General features: G+C 40.6%; 1 protein-coding gene across 3 annotated transcripts; it reads left to right on the top strand.

Moving 5' to 3' along the window:
- The first annotated feature begins 346 nt into the window (after nucleotides 1-346).
- On the top strand, nucleotides 347-19,312 carry LOC140732239 (STEAP1 protein-like). 3 transcript variants are annotated; one of them, XM_073054578.1, is made up of 5 exons: nucleotides 347-418; nucleotides 881-983; nucleotides 8,837-9,328; nucleotides 14,652-14,816; nucleotides 15,470-19,312. In XM_073054578.1, exons 2-5 carry the CDS (start codon nucleotides 900-902, stop codon nucleotides 15,782-15,784), a joined length of 1,056 nt encoding a protein of 351 aa, XP_072910679.1. In that variant the 5' UTR covers nucleotides 347-418; nucleotides 881-899; the 3' UTR covers nucleotides 15,785-19,312. The 3 variants fall into 3 exon arrangements, with proteins under 3 accessions (XP_072910679.1, XP_072910678.1, XP_072910680.1); XM_073054577.1 differs by lacking the exon at nucleotides 347-418 and adding an exon at nucleotides 423-526; XM_073054579.1 differs by lacking the exon at nucleotides 347-418 and adding an exon at nucleotides 556-625.
- Nucleotides 19,313-19,628: the final 316 nt, after the last annotated feature.

Below are 19,628 nucleotides of genomic sequence, written 5' to 3'. Positions count from 1 at the left end.
CGAAGGAGACTGCAACACTTCACTGTTGCCGGTAAACAACAACTCCCTCACAACTTACGTTGCTATGAAATTAATCACTCTGTAATTTCTGGTACAAAGTTGAAGATTAATTCGAGCAGGTACGAAATGTAGACTTGCATTTATATAGCGCCTTTTAAGGTCTCAGGATCTTGGACATATGTTTTCAATTTGAAGGCAGCTTTTGCTGATTTTTATTGTACGACACATTGCGGTGCGGGAGAGTTCAGCTCCTGAGAGATATGATACCATTTGCAATGCCACCCGGAAATTGGAATAAGTAAATCTGGCTTTTTGGGTGGGTGTTATTGACAGGGTGTCTGGGCCAATCAAGTTGTAGGAGGGCGTGGTTTGGAGAAAGTGAATGGCAGTGGATGGAATGAACGTGACCTACACTCCGGTAAGTTTCACTGCAGGCGAGGAAGTTTAGAACTGATAAGGGTCTTTCCCTATCTCATTTGTATGCTTGATTCCGGCTGACAGCTCTTGGGAACGCGTGGGGCAACAAGTTAGTAAATCTGGTTCACTCTGTCTATTCCACTTTGCTATCTTTCGCCGTGCAGCGACGCCACGGTGGTGCTCGGGTAAAAGACAAATCGGTGGAATTGTGAGTTAGCCGCACACAGGAGAATCGGCGCGAATGGTTCGGCTGGTGTTAGTTACATTTGTTTCATTTGACTATCCAATTTCATCCAACTGTAAAATGTCTCCAGTTCTAGACTGTTTCAATTTCAGATATATTTGAGCGATCGCTTCTTTTTTGTCTGTGGCCAAAGTAATGGCGCTTTAAAGCGTTATGCTCTGTTTGAGTTTGTGGTAGAACCTGCGATAATGCACGTCGTTTTATTGATATTTTTCCCAGGTATTAATACTGACTCCCAATGGACGTTGAGAGTGCTTGCCCTGCACGCAATAAGGAAAGTGAAATGTATACAATGGAGTGTGGAGCAGATGACACAAGAAGGGTGAGACAGAATAGAACTAATTTCATTCAGAAGTATTGTTTATTGAAAGTTTGGCAAACTTTTCCAAGCAATGGTGTAGTTTGAGACCCTCATTCTGAAAAATATTGAATATGAGCAGATGCTTTTTTATTTTCCAAAGGTGACTATAATTACAATTGGTGATAGTCCTGAATTTTGCCTAAACTGATAAACCTGAAGCGAAAAGACCAGGTGCACCCAGTCTCCCTTAATCAGAGGGGAATGAAACCTTGCAAGTCATTGTCCCAAAGGGTTCTTTAGTCAAGACAGATTTCAATATATATACATATATAACCATAAAAGCAGAAGCGGGCCATTCGGCCCATTGAGTCTGCTCCGCCATTCAATCATGGGCTGATCCAATTCTTCCAGTTATCCCACTCCCCTGCCTTCTCCACATACCCTTTGATGCCCTGGCTAATCAAGGACCTGTCTATTCCTGCCTTAAATGCACCCGATGACTTGGCCTCCACAGCCACTCGTGGCAACGAGTTCCACAGATTTACCACCCTCTGACTAAAGTAAATCCAATGCAATTCTGTTCTAAATGGACATCCTTCAATACTGAAGTCGTGCCCTCTTGTCCTAGAATCTGTGGAATTCATTGCCACCGATGGCTGTGAAGGTCAGGTTTTTCCATATGACAGAGGTTGATAGATTCTTGATTGATCAGGGCATGTAGGCATACTGAGAGAAGGCAGGAGATTGGGGCTGAGAGGGGAAAAGGATCAGCTGTGATGAAATGGTTGAGAAGACTCAATGGGCCAAATAGTCAAATTTTGCTCTTGTATCTCATGGTCTTATGGTCTTAATTTCATCATGGCTAATCTGATCCAGGCATAAACTCCTCTTTTGTGCCACTTCCTCAAGAACCTCAATTCCCTGATCTTTCACATGTTTATTTCCTGCCTGTTTGAATGCCCCTGATGATTTAGGCTCCTGGGTAAAGAATTCCAGAGATTCCATAAGACATAGGAGCAAAATAAGGCCATTCAGACAATCGGGTCTGTTCCGCCATTTCATCATGGCTGATTTATTTTACTCTTAAACCCATTCTCCAACCATCTCTGCGTATCTTTGACACCCTTACTAATCATGAACCTATATACCCAATCACCTGGCCTCCATAGCTGGCTGTGGCAATGAATTCCACAGATTCACCACTCTTTTGCTAAAAAAAAATTCTTCCTCATCTCTATTCTAAAGGGACATACTTCTATTTTGAGTTTGTGCCTTCTGCTCCAAGACTTACCCTCCACAAGAAACATCCTCTCCAGATCCTTTCCATCTAGGCCTTTCAATATTTGATAGGTTGCAATGATATTCCCCCTCATTCATAGGCATTCATAGCAAAAGGATTTGAGTACAGGAGCAGGGAGGTTCTATTGCAGTCGTACAAGGCCTTGGTGAGACCGCACCTAGAATATTGTGTGCAGTTTTGGTCCCCTAATCTGAGGAAAGACATTCTTGCCATAGAAGGAGTACAAAGAAGGTTCACCAGATTGATTCTTGGGATGGCAGGACTTTCATATGAAGAAAGACTGGATCGACTAGGCTTATACTCACTGGAATTTAGAAGATTGAGGGGGGATCTTATTGAAACATATAAAATTCTAAAGTGATTGGACAGGCTAGATGCAGGAAGATGTTTCCGATGTTGGGGAAGTCCAGAGCAAGGGGTCACAGTTTAAGGATAAAGGGGAAGCCTTTTAGGACTGAGATGAGGAAAAACTTCTTCACACAGAGAGTGGTGAATCTGTGGAATTCTCTGCCACAGGAAACAGTTGAGGCCAGTTCATTGGCTATATTTAAGAGGAAGTTAGATATGACCCTTGTGGCTAAAGGGATCAGGGGGTATGGAGAGAAAGCAGGTACAGGGCTTTGAGTTGGATGATCAACCATGATCATACTGAATGGCGGTGTTGGCTCAAAGGGCCGAATGGCCTACTCCTGCACCTATTTTCTATGTTTCTATGTTTCTCGTTCTTCTAAGCTCCTGCAAGTACATGCCCAGAGTCATCAAACGCTCCTCATATGTTAACCCTTCCATTTCTGGAATCATTCTCATGAACCTCCCCTAGAATCTCTCCATCAGCATCCCCCAGATAAAGAAATTTCTTCTCATGCCATCACCCTGAATCTGTGACCATTCCTCCCCCCACCCCACCCCCAGATATGGACACCGCAGACAGAAGAAGCATCAGCTCCCTATCTGAAACTTGGAGATTAGAGACCCAGTCTCCATGATATATCGCTACAATTGACAATCCTACCATTTCACATATCAATCTGGTACATCTTCACTGCACTTTCTTGATCAGATGCATCTCCTCTGTTCTACTGGGAGTTCAACTATATACGCAGTTCCAGTCTCACTAGGTCGGTGCAGTTAGAGAATGGTGTTTCTGCTCTTGTACTCAAAGCCTCTTGCAACAAAGACAATCCTACTGTTTGCCTTCCTAATTGCTTGTTGAGCCTGCATATTGGCAGTGATCTAAAGAATCATTTGTGATTTTATTGGATAGTAAAACAGGCACATGGCACCAGATGTCTTATTTCAACTTGACTTCTAATGGTCTGAAATTCCAGTCTTACAGACTCCCACTATAAATCTGAGAAGTACAGTGTTATAGACGCCACATGGAGCCTATTCATGTATGCTCACAGGCAGCAGTTCTGTAGAGAACCAACCACTATCATCTATTTTGGATGCCCGTGCTTGTATGTTGCTGCTGCGATGTTGTGAGGGGAGGCAGATGCTCACTCGTCTGTACCTCCACTGCACTGCAGGTCTCCCCACAAGACCGATGCCAAATGGCAGTGACGTGCCCAGGAAAGCAGGCAAATCTGCACTGAGTAGGTCAATGCAAGTCGCAATGAATTATGTAAATTCTCTAGTCATAATTTAGCAGGTTAATTCACAAAGCTTTTGTTTAATTTATGAATATTTCCCATAGATATATTTTTATGAACAGAAGTAATATATTTTTTAAATAAATTTTATTTTAGCTATAATGTAAATGGATGATATTGTATACACAGTTAAGAGGAAACAATTGCATAAGCAATGAGCCAGTAACCATATAACCATATAACAATTACAGCATGGAAACAGGCCATCTCGGCGCTTCTAGACCGTGCCGAATGCTTACTCTCACCAAGTCCCACCTACCTGCACTCAGCCCATAACCCTCCATTCCTTTCCTGTCCATATACCTATCCAATTTTTTTTTTAAATGACAAAATTGAACCTGCCTCTACCACTTCTACTGGAAGCTCGTTCCACACAGCTACCACTCAATGAGTAAAGAAGTTCCCCCTCGTGTTACCCCTAAACTTTTGCCCCTTAATTCTCAACTCACGTCCTCTTGTTTAAATCTCCCCTACTCTCAATGGAAAAAGCCTATCCACGTCAACTCTGTCTATCCCCCTCATAATTTTAAATACCTCTATCTAGTCCCCACTCAACCTTCTACGCTCCAAAGAATAAAGACCTAACTTGTTCAACCTTTCTCTGTAACTTAGGTGCTGAAACCCAGGTAACATTCTAGTAAATCTCCTCTGTACTCTATTTTGTTGACATCTTTCCTATAATTCGGTGCAATTTTAACATTACATCCCAACTCCTATACTCAATGCTCTGATTTATAAAGGCCAGCATACCAAAAGCTTTCTTCACCACCCTATCCATATGAGATTCCACCTTCAGGGAACTATGCACCATTATTCCTAGATAACTCTATTCTACTGCATTCCTCAGTGCCCTACCATTTACCATGTATGTCCTATTTGGATTAGTCCTACCAAAATGTAGCACCTCACACTTATCAGCATTAAACTCCATCTGCCATCTTTCAGCCCACTCTTCTAACTGGCCTAAATCTCTCTGCAAGCTTTGAAAACCTACTTCATTATCCACAACGCCACCTATCTTAGTATCATCTGCATACTTACTAATCCAATTTACCACCCCATCATCCAGATCATTAATGTATATGACAAACAACATTGGACCCAGTACAGATCCCTGAGGCACACCACTAGTCACCGTAGTGAGATCGGTTTTCTTTTCCTGTTTGTTGTCCAATATACCAGTGTGAATTAAGTTTCCATTGTTGTGCTCAGCCAATGACAATCCATAAAATGTAAATGAGTCAGTAGAACAGTGAGATCATGTGAGGTCATGTACCTCATGTCACCTCGACTACATTCTTAAAAATCAGAACTTCTGTGTCTTAAATTTAATCCAAGGCTATTTGCATAGGTATGATTTATGCCTAATTCTAAATAGGTGTCATGAGGAATATTATGTAAAACTGCTGATAAATATGTTTTGAGCAGATTTTTGGGAAAAAATCAAGGATAGAATTATCAACATTCTAAATAGGATGAAAGGAAAAATCCTGAATTCTTTTAAGCTTGCATTTGATTTTTTTTATTTTAGTGGATAAGGTCTAACAAGTCTTACCTCATTTGCATTCATGTGAATATTTTGAAGGGCACATATTTCAAACTGTATTTTCTGTATACAGTTCATTTTAAGCCTTGACATTGCCTAAAGGCATTTGTGTCATGATTTAATACTCAGGATGTGTACACAATGGCCTGTATTATATTTCATTGTAGTTTTTACATTGGATTTGGACTATCATTTTAAATGTGCACGTTTTTCTGTATAATTCTGTCATGAATTACATCAACTTAGAAAGAATTTGCCTTGTATTTTAATGATTACAGTAAAACAACTGCTTAAAATAGTACTTAATATAAGCTATCACAAAATATATCTATTAAATTATAGAACAGAACGTTACAGCGCAGGAACAAGTCCATCAGTTTATGAAGCCTGTGTCATCCATGATGCCAATCTAAACTAATCCTCTTGACCTGCACGTGGTCCATACCACAATATTCCCTGCTTGTTACTGCACCTTAAGCGTCATTATCATATCTGTTCCATCTGTTATGAACCCCATAACTGGGTCACTTACCAGCAAAGATAGAGAGGTCCGCTGAAGTCTGATGGTACCATTTTTAAACGTTTTTATTTATAAAGGGGCACAAAAGTAAGGTTAATACAAACATTCAGATAATATACGTCGTCAATACTCAATCTAAAGCACGGGTATAGTAATAATCAACAATTCGAAGTAGCTCTATCATTTGTCTAGGGGTAAAACGATTGTCCGATGGAAATATAAAAAGTCTCGCCAGTTCATGAAGGCTTTTAGCCGTTTGAGGGACCGCTGGGTGTTCACGGGTTGGAGAGAGAAAATAAACTTGCCAGCCTGTTGGACTCAAATCGTGTTCGGGAACGTGAGTTCCCCGTTGTCAGTTTGGAATCCTTTTCGGGGTTATCAGCCACTCGATTCCCTAGCTAGGGGAGCCAAATCACACGTGGCTCCCGAGCAGCTTCCCGTTCTTACGGGAACGATCAGCGATGGTGTCTCCGTCTGGTGTGTCGCTGGAGTACCGCCTCCTGCAGTCTCCGTTTTATCATGGCTGGCAGATTTGTAAATGTCAATCAAGGTAGGGTGATACGATCCCCACCCCACATTGCCCGAGGGCGTCCATGTCCCTGATAGCTGGCACGTACTATAGAGTTGCAATTCACACAGGTGCCTCTAAGAACAATGGTCAAATCCGTTGCATTGTCTCTCATTTCCTGGGTCCACGACCCGAATTAATAGCGATCTTGCGATTCTCCGGAAGGAGGGGGCTGGTCCCGCACCCTTCGGCCCCTCAGAGCTGTGGTACATTCATAACACATCACTTCCCCGGCATGTGGCTCAGTAAAATGAAAAGCCTCACAAATCTCTTTTAAACTTTCTCCCTTTCAACTTAAACTAATAACCTTTAGTAATTGACCTTTCAACCTTGACAAAAGATTCTGACTATCTAAACTGTGTTTCTTAACTGTATGTACAATACTTCCATCTGGTCTCCCCTCAGCCACCAACACTCCAGTGAAAGCATTCCAAGTCTGTTCAACCTCCCCTTATGACTAACACACTCTAAACCAGGCAAGTCATGTTAAACTCTTCTATATCCTCTCCAAAGCCTCCACATCCTTCCTATAGTGTGGTGCCCAGAACTGTACACAGTGTCGCAATTGTGGCCTGATTAAAGTTTTAGACAGCTGCACCATGACTTCCTGCCTGTTACACTCAATGAAGGCGAGCATGTTGTATACCTTCTGTACCACCTGATCCACTTGTGTTGCCACTTTCAGCCAGCTATGAACTTACAAATTTAAACTGTAATGGGATAGTATGGGGAGAAAAATGGCACTTGCCAAAGCATTTTTGGGGGTAATCTCTGAATGAGTTTCTTCAGAATAATTGATAAATGAAAAAATGAGAACATCTTTAAACAAAATTTTTAAACCATTAACAAATCAGTATGTCCAAATAGACAAATATTGAAATAGTGTAAATTTAGAACAGTTTGATTAAAGTGCCAATCTGTAGAGAAACTGCCAAAGTTAGAGCAAATCTGTGGTTGGTTGCAATGTTGATGTAATTGATGTAGATTAAATGGCCTTTACAACTTAACATTTTATGGAATTATAGATCCTCAAAAGATATAACCTTGGGCAATTATTCCATTATGATTGTGACATCACTTTTTAGAAGTGCATTCCTCTCAGACTCATGCCTCCACTCCTGCACAGAGCTTTGCAGATGTCTTATTTACAGATAATAAGATGCAGGTAGTCAAACCTGGGATGGGGATTGTTCAGGCACGGGTTAAGATCTGGGAGGAGGCCTGAATAAGAGAGAGCTGCCAAAGTACATTACTTAAAGGGATCATAACTGAGATAAGGAGAAGGAAGGAGAATGGTTTTAAGAGTGATAATAAATCAGCTATGATGGAATGATGGAGCAAACTCGATGGTCCAAATGGTCTAATTCTGCTCCTGTCTTACAATTTTTTATGGTCTTGTGGTTCCCAGCCATTGGGTTTTCACCTGCTTGGGTACGAACCCTTTAAGTAATGCTGAAGTAACCCTGACACAGATCTTGCATATGAACATCATCTGCACAAGCAGCCTCCAGGTAACACATGCACAGCTGAAAATCCTGGGGAGTACACAGGTGTGGCAATTAGATGAAATTTGGCTAAAACCTCTGTGCACTATTGTAGAGGGGGAAAAGCCATAGTTTTGGAAGAAGGGTGGCAATTCATGGGCACCCAAGTGCAATGTCTCATCACTGAAGCAAATGGCTGGAGGTGACGGAGATGAGAAAATGGAATGAAATCTCCAGGGGAGACAGGGTGGGAAGTAATATCATCAAGATAGCTATTGGATACCATGGGCTTGTAGTGTATGTTGGTGGTTAACCTATCAGAGAGAGAGAGCTGGAGACATGCTGAAAGATAGGAAAAGATCTAGAGGTGGATGGATTTGGAGGGAAGTGCAAGATGGAAAGTGAAGCAAGTGAGGAAACTTCTGAGCTTGGCACGAATGAAGGATTGGTACCAATGCAGTCTTTGAGCTACCAGAAAATAAGCTGAGAGAGTGGGCCCAAGTAGGATTGAAACAGAAACAAAAGAAAGTCTGCGGATGCTGGAAATCCGAGGAACGTGCACAGAATGCTGGAGGCCAGGCAGCAGCATCTACGGAAAAAAGTACTGTCAACATTTCGGGCCGAGAGCCTTTGGCAGGGCTGAAACAGAGGCTGTTCTAAATACCGAACAGAAAGTTAGGCATGTCTTGCACCCAAATGAGTCCTCATAACTGCACATTTGTTCTGGAGAAATTGAGATAAATATTTCACCTGTTATTCCACCTCGTCTATTTGTTAATTGACTCTAGCTAATTTGTTTTGCAGAATTCTAGAATACCAACAGGAAATTTGGCATCATCTAATCATCTTCCTTTTGATAACTTTGAATATCCACAACAACTGAACAGACAACTGGAGCTTTTCCCTCAATGGTGTTTTCCTATCAAACTGGCTGGAAGCATGTCCATAGTTGTTTTCATTTACACTTTGCTCAGGGACATCATTCATCCCTTTATGATGGAAAACAAAAATGTATTTTATAAAATTCCGATTTTGGTCATGAACAAAGTTCTGCCTGTTGTTGCCATCATACTTTTGGCTTTAGTTTATTTGCCAGGAGTTTTGGCAGCTACTTTACAACTTTATTTTGGCACTAAGTATAGACAGTTTCCTCAATGGCTAGCTCGCTGGATGTTATCACGGAAACAACTTGGACTCCTCAGCTTTTTTTATGCTGTTCTCCATGCATTCTTCAGTCTGTGCTATCCTATGAGAAGATCGTATAGATATAAATTACTGAACTGGGCTTATCAGCAGGTAAGAAGAGCTGCAACATTAGAGTGTTTGAATTTGTTTTATGTGGCTAGTTTGTGAAATCTCTTTAAAATTAAGGTTGATACTTTCCTAGGGAGTGGAATTAATTTCTGCTCTTTAGATCAACGCTTAACATCAGACATGGATATAATGCTAGTTGTCACAGAATGCAGCCACATACAACATTTTGCTTTACATAATTATAGGATTAAATTTGCCTGTGCCTATTTGTGGACATTATAATGCTTCCTCCTTTAGAGATGATGACTACTCAGTCATTTCATGCTGTTGTATTAATCCTCCTGTAGTTTGTTCTGATCAACATAAACTGGATCTCAGCCCAAGTGGGGCATGGAAGACCTTGAAGTTCTATTGTGTAACACACTATTTTTTGTGTGCCTTGCAATGGAACTTTACCAGAAACTCTATTGCTAAATGTGACTAAGTACACAGTGCACCAATACTGCCTTTCTGGATTTTGTTCTGCAGATCTTCAATGTGTAAGATGATATAGTGAGTCATGCATGTTATGAAATCACTCATGCAAAATAATTTTGAGTTAAGATTGGGCAGGCTTCATATCCTACAAGTTACCACAGACCCTTACAGCTACTCTGATTGAAGACTGAGGTATGTTTGACATTATTTAAAGAGGATGCGGCCTCATTTAATCTGCTTCTGTCAAGTCTGAGGTGTGCGTCGTCTTCCAGCTGGACAATTATTTTTAAAGAGATTGCCATTGACCAACTGTTTGCCCCCAATCCACACTCCATACCGTAAAGTCCTTGGGACCATGAGCATCTTCCTTGTTGTCGCTATTCACTCCCCTCCAATTTCATTCTCAGAACTCGTGCTCTTCAGCCCCCACTCTTACTAATCTTCTGAAAGCATATCTCCAGCCTCATGTGTGCTTAATGTCTCACTGATCAATTCACTCTCTCCTCTCCCTGGACACGAGCCCATTCCTGTCCTCCTTTCTCTCCTTGTTCTTTTCCTTACACCTAATTATGTGATATGTGTAATGGTTGTGAACAGGTGGAGTAAAAGTTCATGAGGTTGTGGACATTGATTAACCGAAGCCATGGTTTTAATTTGCTTACTGTAATTTGAATTCTGATTTTTTTTAAATCTCAGATATTTAATTTGAACTGATTGAGAGTTTAGAGTTTAATATCCTTTGTTCTTTTCATCAACATGCTATTGTTAATGATATCAACAAAATCATAAGTTTTGTGTCCATGAAGATGGATGATAGCAAACTGTCTTTGTAGGCCTTGTCTCCAGCTTTGTGGGTTTTGGGGTGAATGATGAAGCCAATGGAGGATTTGGAGGCTCTTCCATTCCACAGATAGGACAGAAATTACCTGACAGGCTGGGGAGATGTTGGTGCACTTCTTCCATCACTTTCATGTAGCTTCTGTCTGCTGAAGAATGGCAAAACATTCAATATTGTTGCTGTCATTAATCCAGACGTGCTATTGTACAATATAACTGCATATCTGGCCAAGGTTTGGGAGATTCTACAACTCCACATTGATAAACTAATGCCCTCAGTTCTTTGCTAATCAATTCATTTCCCTCATACTTAGTCTGCAGCAGCTTCTACTGATGTTCTTTTACTGATATCTAAAATGTATACCCTACATCTGCATTAACGCTAAAACTATCTCTTATTTTCACTGCAAGAATATATTTTCTGTTTGCATTACTGAAATCTCGGTGAATTAATCACCACAGGAATGACTTTGTAAATGCTTTCTAGGCTATCTTATAACTTTTGTAAACTTCTGTTGTTCCATAGTTATGCTGCCACAATGCCCTTCCACAGCCTCACAGAATTAATCAAATGTCCTTTCATTTAGCAATCTATACCCTCCTTATTACAATAATTGACTTAAAGATATTGTATTTTCAAACAAGCCCATGATGCTCTCTCACCTCTCTTCTCCCTTTGTTTGCCTGAATATTCATTATCTTATTATTTCCAGTTTTCTTTCCTTCCTTCCATCAAACCATAATTAATGATATTTATTCAATCATAAAAAAATCTGAAAAACTGTTCCAAAAACCACTATTCCTTGCTGTAATGGCCCTGCTGCCAAAATAATCGTTTGTCTATCCTAAATTTGTCTTCCATCCAACTTCTTTTTGCTTCTTTCTTAATACTTCCTTTCTTGTGTAAGTACTTATAAGAGTATTTTATTTAAGCACACAAATACTACATTGCTGTTATTCATTTCACGAAGGACATTTGTTGAGCAAGCTAGTTATTTCACTTCTGATTATATTATAAGTTCTCAAATTCTGAATGCCTTAGCTTCTTTATTTCTTTTCAACTAGGATTTTGTTAAGTTTTCAACAATGTTCTGAATTTTTTGTGGTGTGGGATACACATTGGTTTCTGCACAATACATTAATGAGTCATTGTGGTGAATATTTCCCAAGTTGGTCACTTCAGCTTGCCTATTCCTGACAATGATCCGAGACATTAACTCTTCGGTGCTACAGGCTAATTAGAGGAGTTCTCTTGGTCTACTGGATGATATCTGCTCCTTAGTCAGTTTCACTAAAATGAACCTCATTTCTGCATTTGTCACTCAGACCTGAACTTCTGACTTCTGCATTGTATCTGCAGCTTCCCTTTGCTTTCAGGCAGAACAAATCCCCCATCACTTGGGGCTTACTCCAAGCCTCTTATCCACGTCTATATGCTTCCAGCTCTCCAACTCGGGCAGGCGCATCACCTAAAATCATTTCAAAACACTCACTAGCAACTTATCTCTGACTCACAAGAGAAAGGCACACTACTGGCTGTAGAGGGCCTTATAGCTAGTAGAGCTGTGCACCTACAGTGCTGGTCGCCTGGGTTTAATCTTGACTTCTCGTGCTGCCTGTGTGATTTGCTCATTCTGCCTGTTGTGCTGGGCTCCCCTGCATGCTCTGGTTTCCTCTCATCCCAAATATGAGCAGGTTGACAGCTTAACTGGCCTCTGAGAATTGTCCCCGTTGTTGGTGCAGGTAGAATCTAAGGGCAGTTGATGAGATGCGGGAAGAATAATGAATTGGATTAATATAGTATTAATATAAATGGATGATTGATTATTAGTGCTGATGGTCTGGAGTGCAAGGAGGAGGCATACAGGAGTGAGATGGATTGGCTGGTTGAGTGGGGTAGCAGCCAATGTCAAACCAAGAAATTAGTTGTAGACTTCAGAAAGGGGAAGTCAGGAGAACACACACCAGTCCTCATTGAGGGGTCAGCCATGGCATTAGTGAGCAGCTACAAATTCCTGGCTGTCAACATCTCTGATGATCTATCCTGGGCCCAGCATATTGATGTAAATACAAAGAAGGTCATGCCAGCAGCTATATTTCACTAGTATTTTGAGGACAGTTTGTATGTCACTAAAGATCCAAGCAAAATTCTACAGATGTATCATGGAGAGCATTCTGACTGGTTGCATCACTGTCTGGTATGGAGGCATCAATGCACAGGATTTGAAAAAATTTTCAGAGAATTGTAAACTCTGCCAGCTCTATCTTTGGTATGAGCCTTCCCACCATTGAGGCCCTCTTGAATAGGTGATGTCTGAAGGAGAGGCATCCATAATTAAGGACCCTTACCACCCAGGACATGCCCTCTTCTCACTACTACCAACAGGAAGAAAGTATAGGAGCCTGAGGACGCACACTCAATGTTTTAAAAACAGCTCCTTCCCCTCTGCCATCAGATTTCAGAACTGACAATGTACTCACGAACACTACCTTTCGCTCTCTTTTTGCACGACATATTTTTAAATATTTTTATTGTAACTTTTAGTAATTTTTTATGTAATTCACTGTACTGCTGTTGCAAAACATCACATTTCATGACGTTAGTTAGTACGTTAGTAATAATAAACCTGATTCAGATTTTGGGATGTAATTCTGTCCCAATGACCCTCTGCCCCATGACTCTAAATACAGGGCAATCAATGTCATACTGACGTTTTCCCTTCCGGAGGAAAGAACGCAGCCCTCTACTGGAGCAGTTGCCGCAAAATCCACGGACTGTGGTGAAGCTGAGACCATTGAGCGTGACAATATTCTCATCCCTAAAGCCTCTTCTCTCACCCACAATCAATCCTGACCTGTAAGTTGTTGAAACTGCAAACATTGCATGCTCCCTTCACCACACCCTTGCTTTAGAGTCTTCTCTGCAATGAGCAGCGATTCTCACCTGGTTATGTTGCAGATAATAAGACAACAGCAATCGTGCTCCATCACCCAATCCTGTCTTGAACACTGCTAGGTCAAATACTGATACGTCACCTACCAGAGGATAGATTAGAAGAAGAATCTGTGGCTGTTGAGTCATTGCAGCAGTATAGGAGAAAGTCTATTCCAGCTATCTCCCATGTGTTCTGCTCTAGAGAAGACTCCATTGAAGCTTTCAAAATAACAAACTACGGCCACTGGTTCTTGGATGTTCATAATTAACTGCTTGCTCTAGTGACAGGTTTGACTCCAAGCATGCATGAGATGTCAAGAAAGAGGAGAATCTGGAGCCCATCATTTCCAGCAAATGGCTTTTGGTATTTGCTTGCTAATGTGTCTGCTTCCAATGTGGCATAAGCAGAAAGGACCCAGTGTCTGGGCTGCTGCAGTGAAATCAGCAAAATCTGCTATGTAGTTTCAGACTGTTTTCGTTACAGCTCTGAAAACTGGTGTTCAAAAAGGGCTTGAGAATATCACTGCACTCCTGTCATATGTCTTCCAACAGTTCTCCAACAAGTTACCAAGATTGCTGAGCAACCATCTCAGAGATTTAGAATTGCCTTCATTCACCAAGAACCAGCCTTGTTCTCTCAGGATGATGATTTTCATATCAGAACTGCCACTACATCATCATCCTTGGTACCCAGAACATAAGCTAGTCCAGACTGTTACCACTTATGACAAGACGGGGCAAAGCAAAGCTGGGCCTTCTAGATTCAGAAGTCTTCAGAGTTGTTCTCTAAGATTATCTGTAAATTGCAAGGCTGCGTAGAACCTCCTACCTTGCTAGATAATTGCAGGATGCAAGATTATGTGCTGGTTATAGCCCATAGTTACCACCTAAGAATCAGCAGGATGTTTAGGACTTAATTTATGGGAGAATTTATAATGGGAGCAGCTCTTCAAAAATAAAGCATGTATTTATTAATACAACAGTTTCTATAGTTTAATATTACAATATTTTGTGACTACAAAGAACTTACATTTACAGAGTATTTTCAGCTATATTTCTGAATAATGTATGTCAATGTTTAAGTCTTAAATAATTATTTGCATATTGCTATAACAGGTGAAAGAAAACAAAGAAAATGCCTGGATTGAAGATGATGTCTGGAGAATGGAAATTTATGTTTCTTTAGGAATTTTAGGTCTCGCAATTCTTGCTATATTGGCTGTGACTTCAGTTCCTTCTGTCAGTAATACACTGAATTGGAGAGAATTCCAATGTATACAGGTAACTCTTTAACCATTATCAAATGGCTTGCGTATATTTGAGAAGGATACCATAGCCATGGAATGAGGAAATACACTGGATTACATATCTACAGATAATTAACTAAAAATGTAGTTCTGGAGAAATAGAAGACCCAAGTTTTCTCTCTAGTGCTTATAGAAGATCAGTAAGAGATTATTGCTAACCAAATATTTGTAAATCTCCACTGGCTAATGTAGCAAAATTATGGATGCCCAGGATGACATGATATCCATGGGCAAACATCAAGTTTGACCATTGAATATCGGTAGAGTTGATCTTAATAGTATGTAAAACAAAGCCGTTCTAGATATCATTACATGGACTCCTTTATATAATCACCAGATCTAATAATGTCAGAAAATTTCAAGCAGTCCAAATGATTGTACACAATGTTTTGGCTCCAGACATAAATGACAGCTACATAGGTTTAACAACATAAACTGATGCAATAAATGTATACCAATATCGATCACATTTGGAGAACTTACATTTTATCTCGATATAATCCTCCTCGGAGAAGCATTTATCTTGTACACCCCCGTGTGTGGCATCTAGATGAAACTCACTTTTTATAGCAGTAAAGCTTATTTTAACCAAGACCTTAACATATCTATGCCATGTCTCTGTTACAGTCCAAGATGGGATATTGCGCATTATTCCTATGTACTCTTCATGCTCTCGTGTATGCTTGGAGAAAATGGGTGGAGCTCAAGTACTTCGTCTGGTATACACCACCAACGTTTATAATTGCAGTTTTTTTGCCTATTATTGTTTTGCTATGCAAAACAATATTTCTATTCCCGTGCCTTGCAAAAAGGTTGGGTAGAATTCGAAGAGGATGGGAATGGAAGTCGAAATATCAAATGGATCTCTCTCTTTCTACTGATGCTGTGGAAAATGAGGTGCCAGCAAAAAGATCAATGCATGAAGTGGAAGATCAACAGTGACCCCATAGAGATCACTTGCATGAATAGAACTTGCAACCGAGTATTATAACTTATGTATATATGGAAAGCATGTTTATCTTTGTATGCACACCCTTTATTCTGGAAATCTTTCTTCACATTAATTGTTTCTCATTGATTTGTTTAAATATATGAAGTATATACTGTACAAATGTTGTACTACATTACTTAAGCTTGGGCAAGCATAGGTGGAGATTCTAAGTAGGTAAGTAAGAAAGTTTCTAGTAAGTTTTTTTTTCCTGATAGTACATAGCTAGTGCACTGAGAAAGGATCTGGAGATAATGGTATGTTCCTTGAGTGAGATGTGGGAAATTCAGGAGTCCTCTAATCTCCCTGATATTACATCTGCATGAAGTGCATCGAGCAGCAGCTCCTTAGAGACTGTGTTGAGGAACAGCAGCCACTGCTGGATGACCTTCGGCTCATGCAGAAAATGAGGATGTGATAGATGAACTACAGGAAGGTAGTTTTTTTGCAGGAGGCAGGTACGTGTGTGACTGTCAGGAGAGTGAGAGGGAATAGGCAGCCAGTGCAGAATACATTGTTCCCCTCAGTAATAAGTCTACTGCTTTGGATACAGCTGAGCGGGGTGGGAGGTTGACCTACCAGGCGGAAGCTGCAGCAACCAGGTCTCTAGCACTGAGAATGTCTCTGGCTGAGAAGGGAATGGGAGAAGAGGAGTGCATTAGTGATAGGGGATTCCATATCTAGAGGAGAAGAGAGCAGATTCTGGGGACATGAAAAAGATAACCAGATGGTATGTTTATTCCCAGGCGCCAGGGTCACAGATGTCTTGGACTGGGTCCACAGCATTCAAAAGAGGGAGGGTGAACAGCCAGAAGTTGTGGTACATATTGGTTCCAATGACAGGAAGGAAAAGGAGAAGTTCCTGAAGAGAGAATATAGGGAGTTAGGCAATGAGCTGAAAAGCAGGACCTTCAGAGTACAAATCTCTGGATTGCTGCCTGTGCCACATGCCAGTGAGGGTAAGAACAGGACGATTTGGTGGATAGATAGATACTTTATTGGTCCCAAAGGAAATTACAGTGTCACAGTAGCATTACAAGTGCACAAATATACAAATATCAGAAGAGAAGTAAGAAAAAATAAAAAATAAGTTACCTCAAACAGTCCAAAAGGAGGGGGTCATCACTTCCCCAGCTGCAGGTTGTCTCATTATAGAGCCTAACGGTTGAGGGTAAGAATGACCTCATATAGTGCTCTTTGGAGTAGTGGGGCTTTCTTAGTCTATTAAAAGTGCTCCTCTTTTCAGCCAAAGTGGCATGCAGAGGGTGAGAAACATTGTCCAAAATTGCCAGGATTTTCCGTAGGGTCCTTTGTTCTACCACAGCCTCTAGTATGTCTAGTTTGACTCCTATAACAGCCAGCCTTTCTAATCAGTTTATTGAGCCTGTTGACATCACCCATGTTGATGCCACTGCCCCAGCACAGCAACATGTAGAAGATTGAACATGTGAAGGGATGGCCTGTGTACTCCAAAGGACCCCAGTCTCCTCAGGAAGTAGAGGCAACTCTGACCCTTCTTATACACAGCCTCTGTGCTGGTGCTCCTCTCAAGTCTATCATCCAGGTGCACCCCCAAGTACTTGTAGGCCCTCACCACATCCACCTCCTCGCCAGCAATAGTAACAGTGATGAATGTGTGGTTGAGAAATTAGTGTAAAGGGCAGGGTTTCAGATTTCTGGTTCATTGGGAGCTTTTCTGGGGAAGGTACGACCCGTACAAAAAGGACGGATTACCCTTGAACCCAAGGAGAATCAATATTCTCGTAGTTAGCAAGCATTGTTGGGGAGGGTCTAAACAAATTTGTCAGCAGGTTGGAAACCAGAGTGATGGGGCTAAGGATGGGTAGTTGGTATACAACTTGATGCGGTGTGTAGTGAGATTGTGAGGAAGGACAGGCAGATGATGGGGTAAAGTAGCAGGCAGTAGGATGAGTTAAAGTGTAATGAGGCCAAAATCAAAAAGGGTGATGATTACAGGATTGAAGGAGTTATATTTAAACACACACTATACCAAGTAGGTTATCTTGTGGCAGGTTTGATTCTGTGGGTATCGCTGAGTCATGGCTGAAAGAAGGTCACAGTTGGGACCTTAACTTCCAAGAATACACTCGTATCGAACGGGCAGGCAGGTAGGCAGAAGAGCTCTATTGATACAAAATGAAATCAAATCCTTGGAATTGGGAGACATAGGATTGGAAGATGTAGAATCCTTGTGGGTAGTTTTTAAAAAACTAAAGGGTGAAAAGCCCCTGACGCAAGCTATATACAGGCCTCTGAACTGTTGCCAGGATGTGAGCTAAAAATTACAAGGGAGATGTACAAGGCAAGTTAAAAAGGGCAACGTTGCAATAGTCATGGGGATTTCAATATGCAGGCAGATTGAGAAAATTCAGTTGGTGCTCGATCGCAAGAGAGGGGTTTAGTAGAAACATGGCTTTTTAGAGCAGCATGTGGCTGAGCCCACGAGGGCAATGGCAATTCTGGATTGGGTGTGTAGTGAACCAGGTTTGACTGGGAAGCTTAAGGTTAAAGAATCCTTAGGAAGCAGTGACCATAATATAATAGAATCCATTCTACAGTTTGAGAAGGAGAAGATACAATTGAATGTATCAGTATTACAGTGGAGCAAAGGGATTAAGAGGAATGAGAGAGGAGCTGGCCGAAATTTGATTGGAAGGGGACACTAGCAGGGATGATGGCAGAACAGAGGCAGTTGTTTATGGCAGAAATTCGGAAGGTGTAGGCATAGGATATATACATCACAAAGTTGAAGAAGTATTCTAAAAGGATGATGAGGCAACTGTGGCTGGCAAAGGAAGACAAAGATATAAAAGCAAAAGGGGGGGCTTATTATATAGCAAAAATTAATGGGAAGGTAGAGGGTTGGGAAACTTTTAAAAACCAACAGAAGGCAGCTAAATAACTTATAGAGTAAATATGAATTATGAAGGTAAGTTAGCCAATAGTATAAAATAGACACAAAAAGCTTTCTCATATATAAAGAGTGAAAGAAAGACAAGAGTAGATAGTGGACTGCTGGAAAATGACACTGGAGCGGTCATTTTGAGGGACAAGGAAATGGCAGAGGAACTTAGTAAGTATTTTGAATCATTCTCCACTATGGAAGATGCTAGCAGAATTCCAGAAATGCGAGAGTGTTGGGGCAGAACTTGCTTTTGGCAGAGAAAAATTGATGGGCTAAATGGCCTAATTCTGTTCCTACATCTTATGATCTTGTAGTCTTATGTTAAATATACTGGTATATTGTGATAAAATATCAGAATAAGACAAAGTTGCTTCATATTTGCTACCAGTTGTGCAGTAACCAAGTATTATTTTAAAAAAATTTAGTCATCAGTGTGTAAGCTGATTACTGTAATGTTAAAAATAAAGCTTTTTAGCTCTTCAATATTGAAGCCTGACTTCATGTTAATTATTATACTTGGTTGTGAAATTCTGTAATAAAGAAACCAAAAATTAAATGGTTGATAGATTTTAGTCATTGCACTTTTTCTCACAAAATCAGGGACAGGGTGGCTTTGGTATTGAGGAACATCGATATTTTGTGTTTTACTGCACTATTCTCTAATATTATCATGTAAAGAGTTTCATTTAGTACAACCAAATTCTTCCAATGTTTCTCTGTCTAAAACAAAAAATTGATACTCTTGCTGTTAGTGGTTGTATTTACCTGTGAAATAGACATTAGTTTGAATATGTTATATGGTTACTTTTGTAAAATACATGCCTTATACTTTCACATAAAGCACTGCAACTTAGAAGCAGGCCCTTCGGTCC

This window comes from Hemitrygon akajei, chromosome 8, assembly GCF_048418815.1.
Source record: "Hemitrygon akajei chromosome 8, sHemAka1.3, whole genome shotgun sequence".
Taxonomy (NCBI): Eukaryota; Metazoa; Chordata; class Chondrichthyes; order Myliobatiformes; family Dasyatidae; genus Hemitrygon; species Hemitrygon akajei.
This window is presented reverse-complemented; position numbering and strand designations above follow the sequence as displayed.

Excerpts from the sequence above, each read along its gene's own strand:
- LOC140732239 (XM_073054578.1), top strand. The coding sequence starts at position 900 with ATGGACGTTGAGAGTGCTTGCCCTGCACGCAATAAGGAAAGTGAAATG. Across the intron at positions 984-8,836 it reads GAGCAGATGACACAAGAAGG|AATTCTAGAATACCAACAGG; the intron begins GTGAGACAGAAT and ends TTTGTTTTGCAG. Across the intron at positions 9,329-14,651 it reads TGAACTGGGCTTATCAGCAG|GTGAAAGAAAACAAAGAAAA; the intron begins GTAAGAAGAGCT and ends TTGCTATAACAG.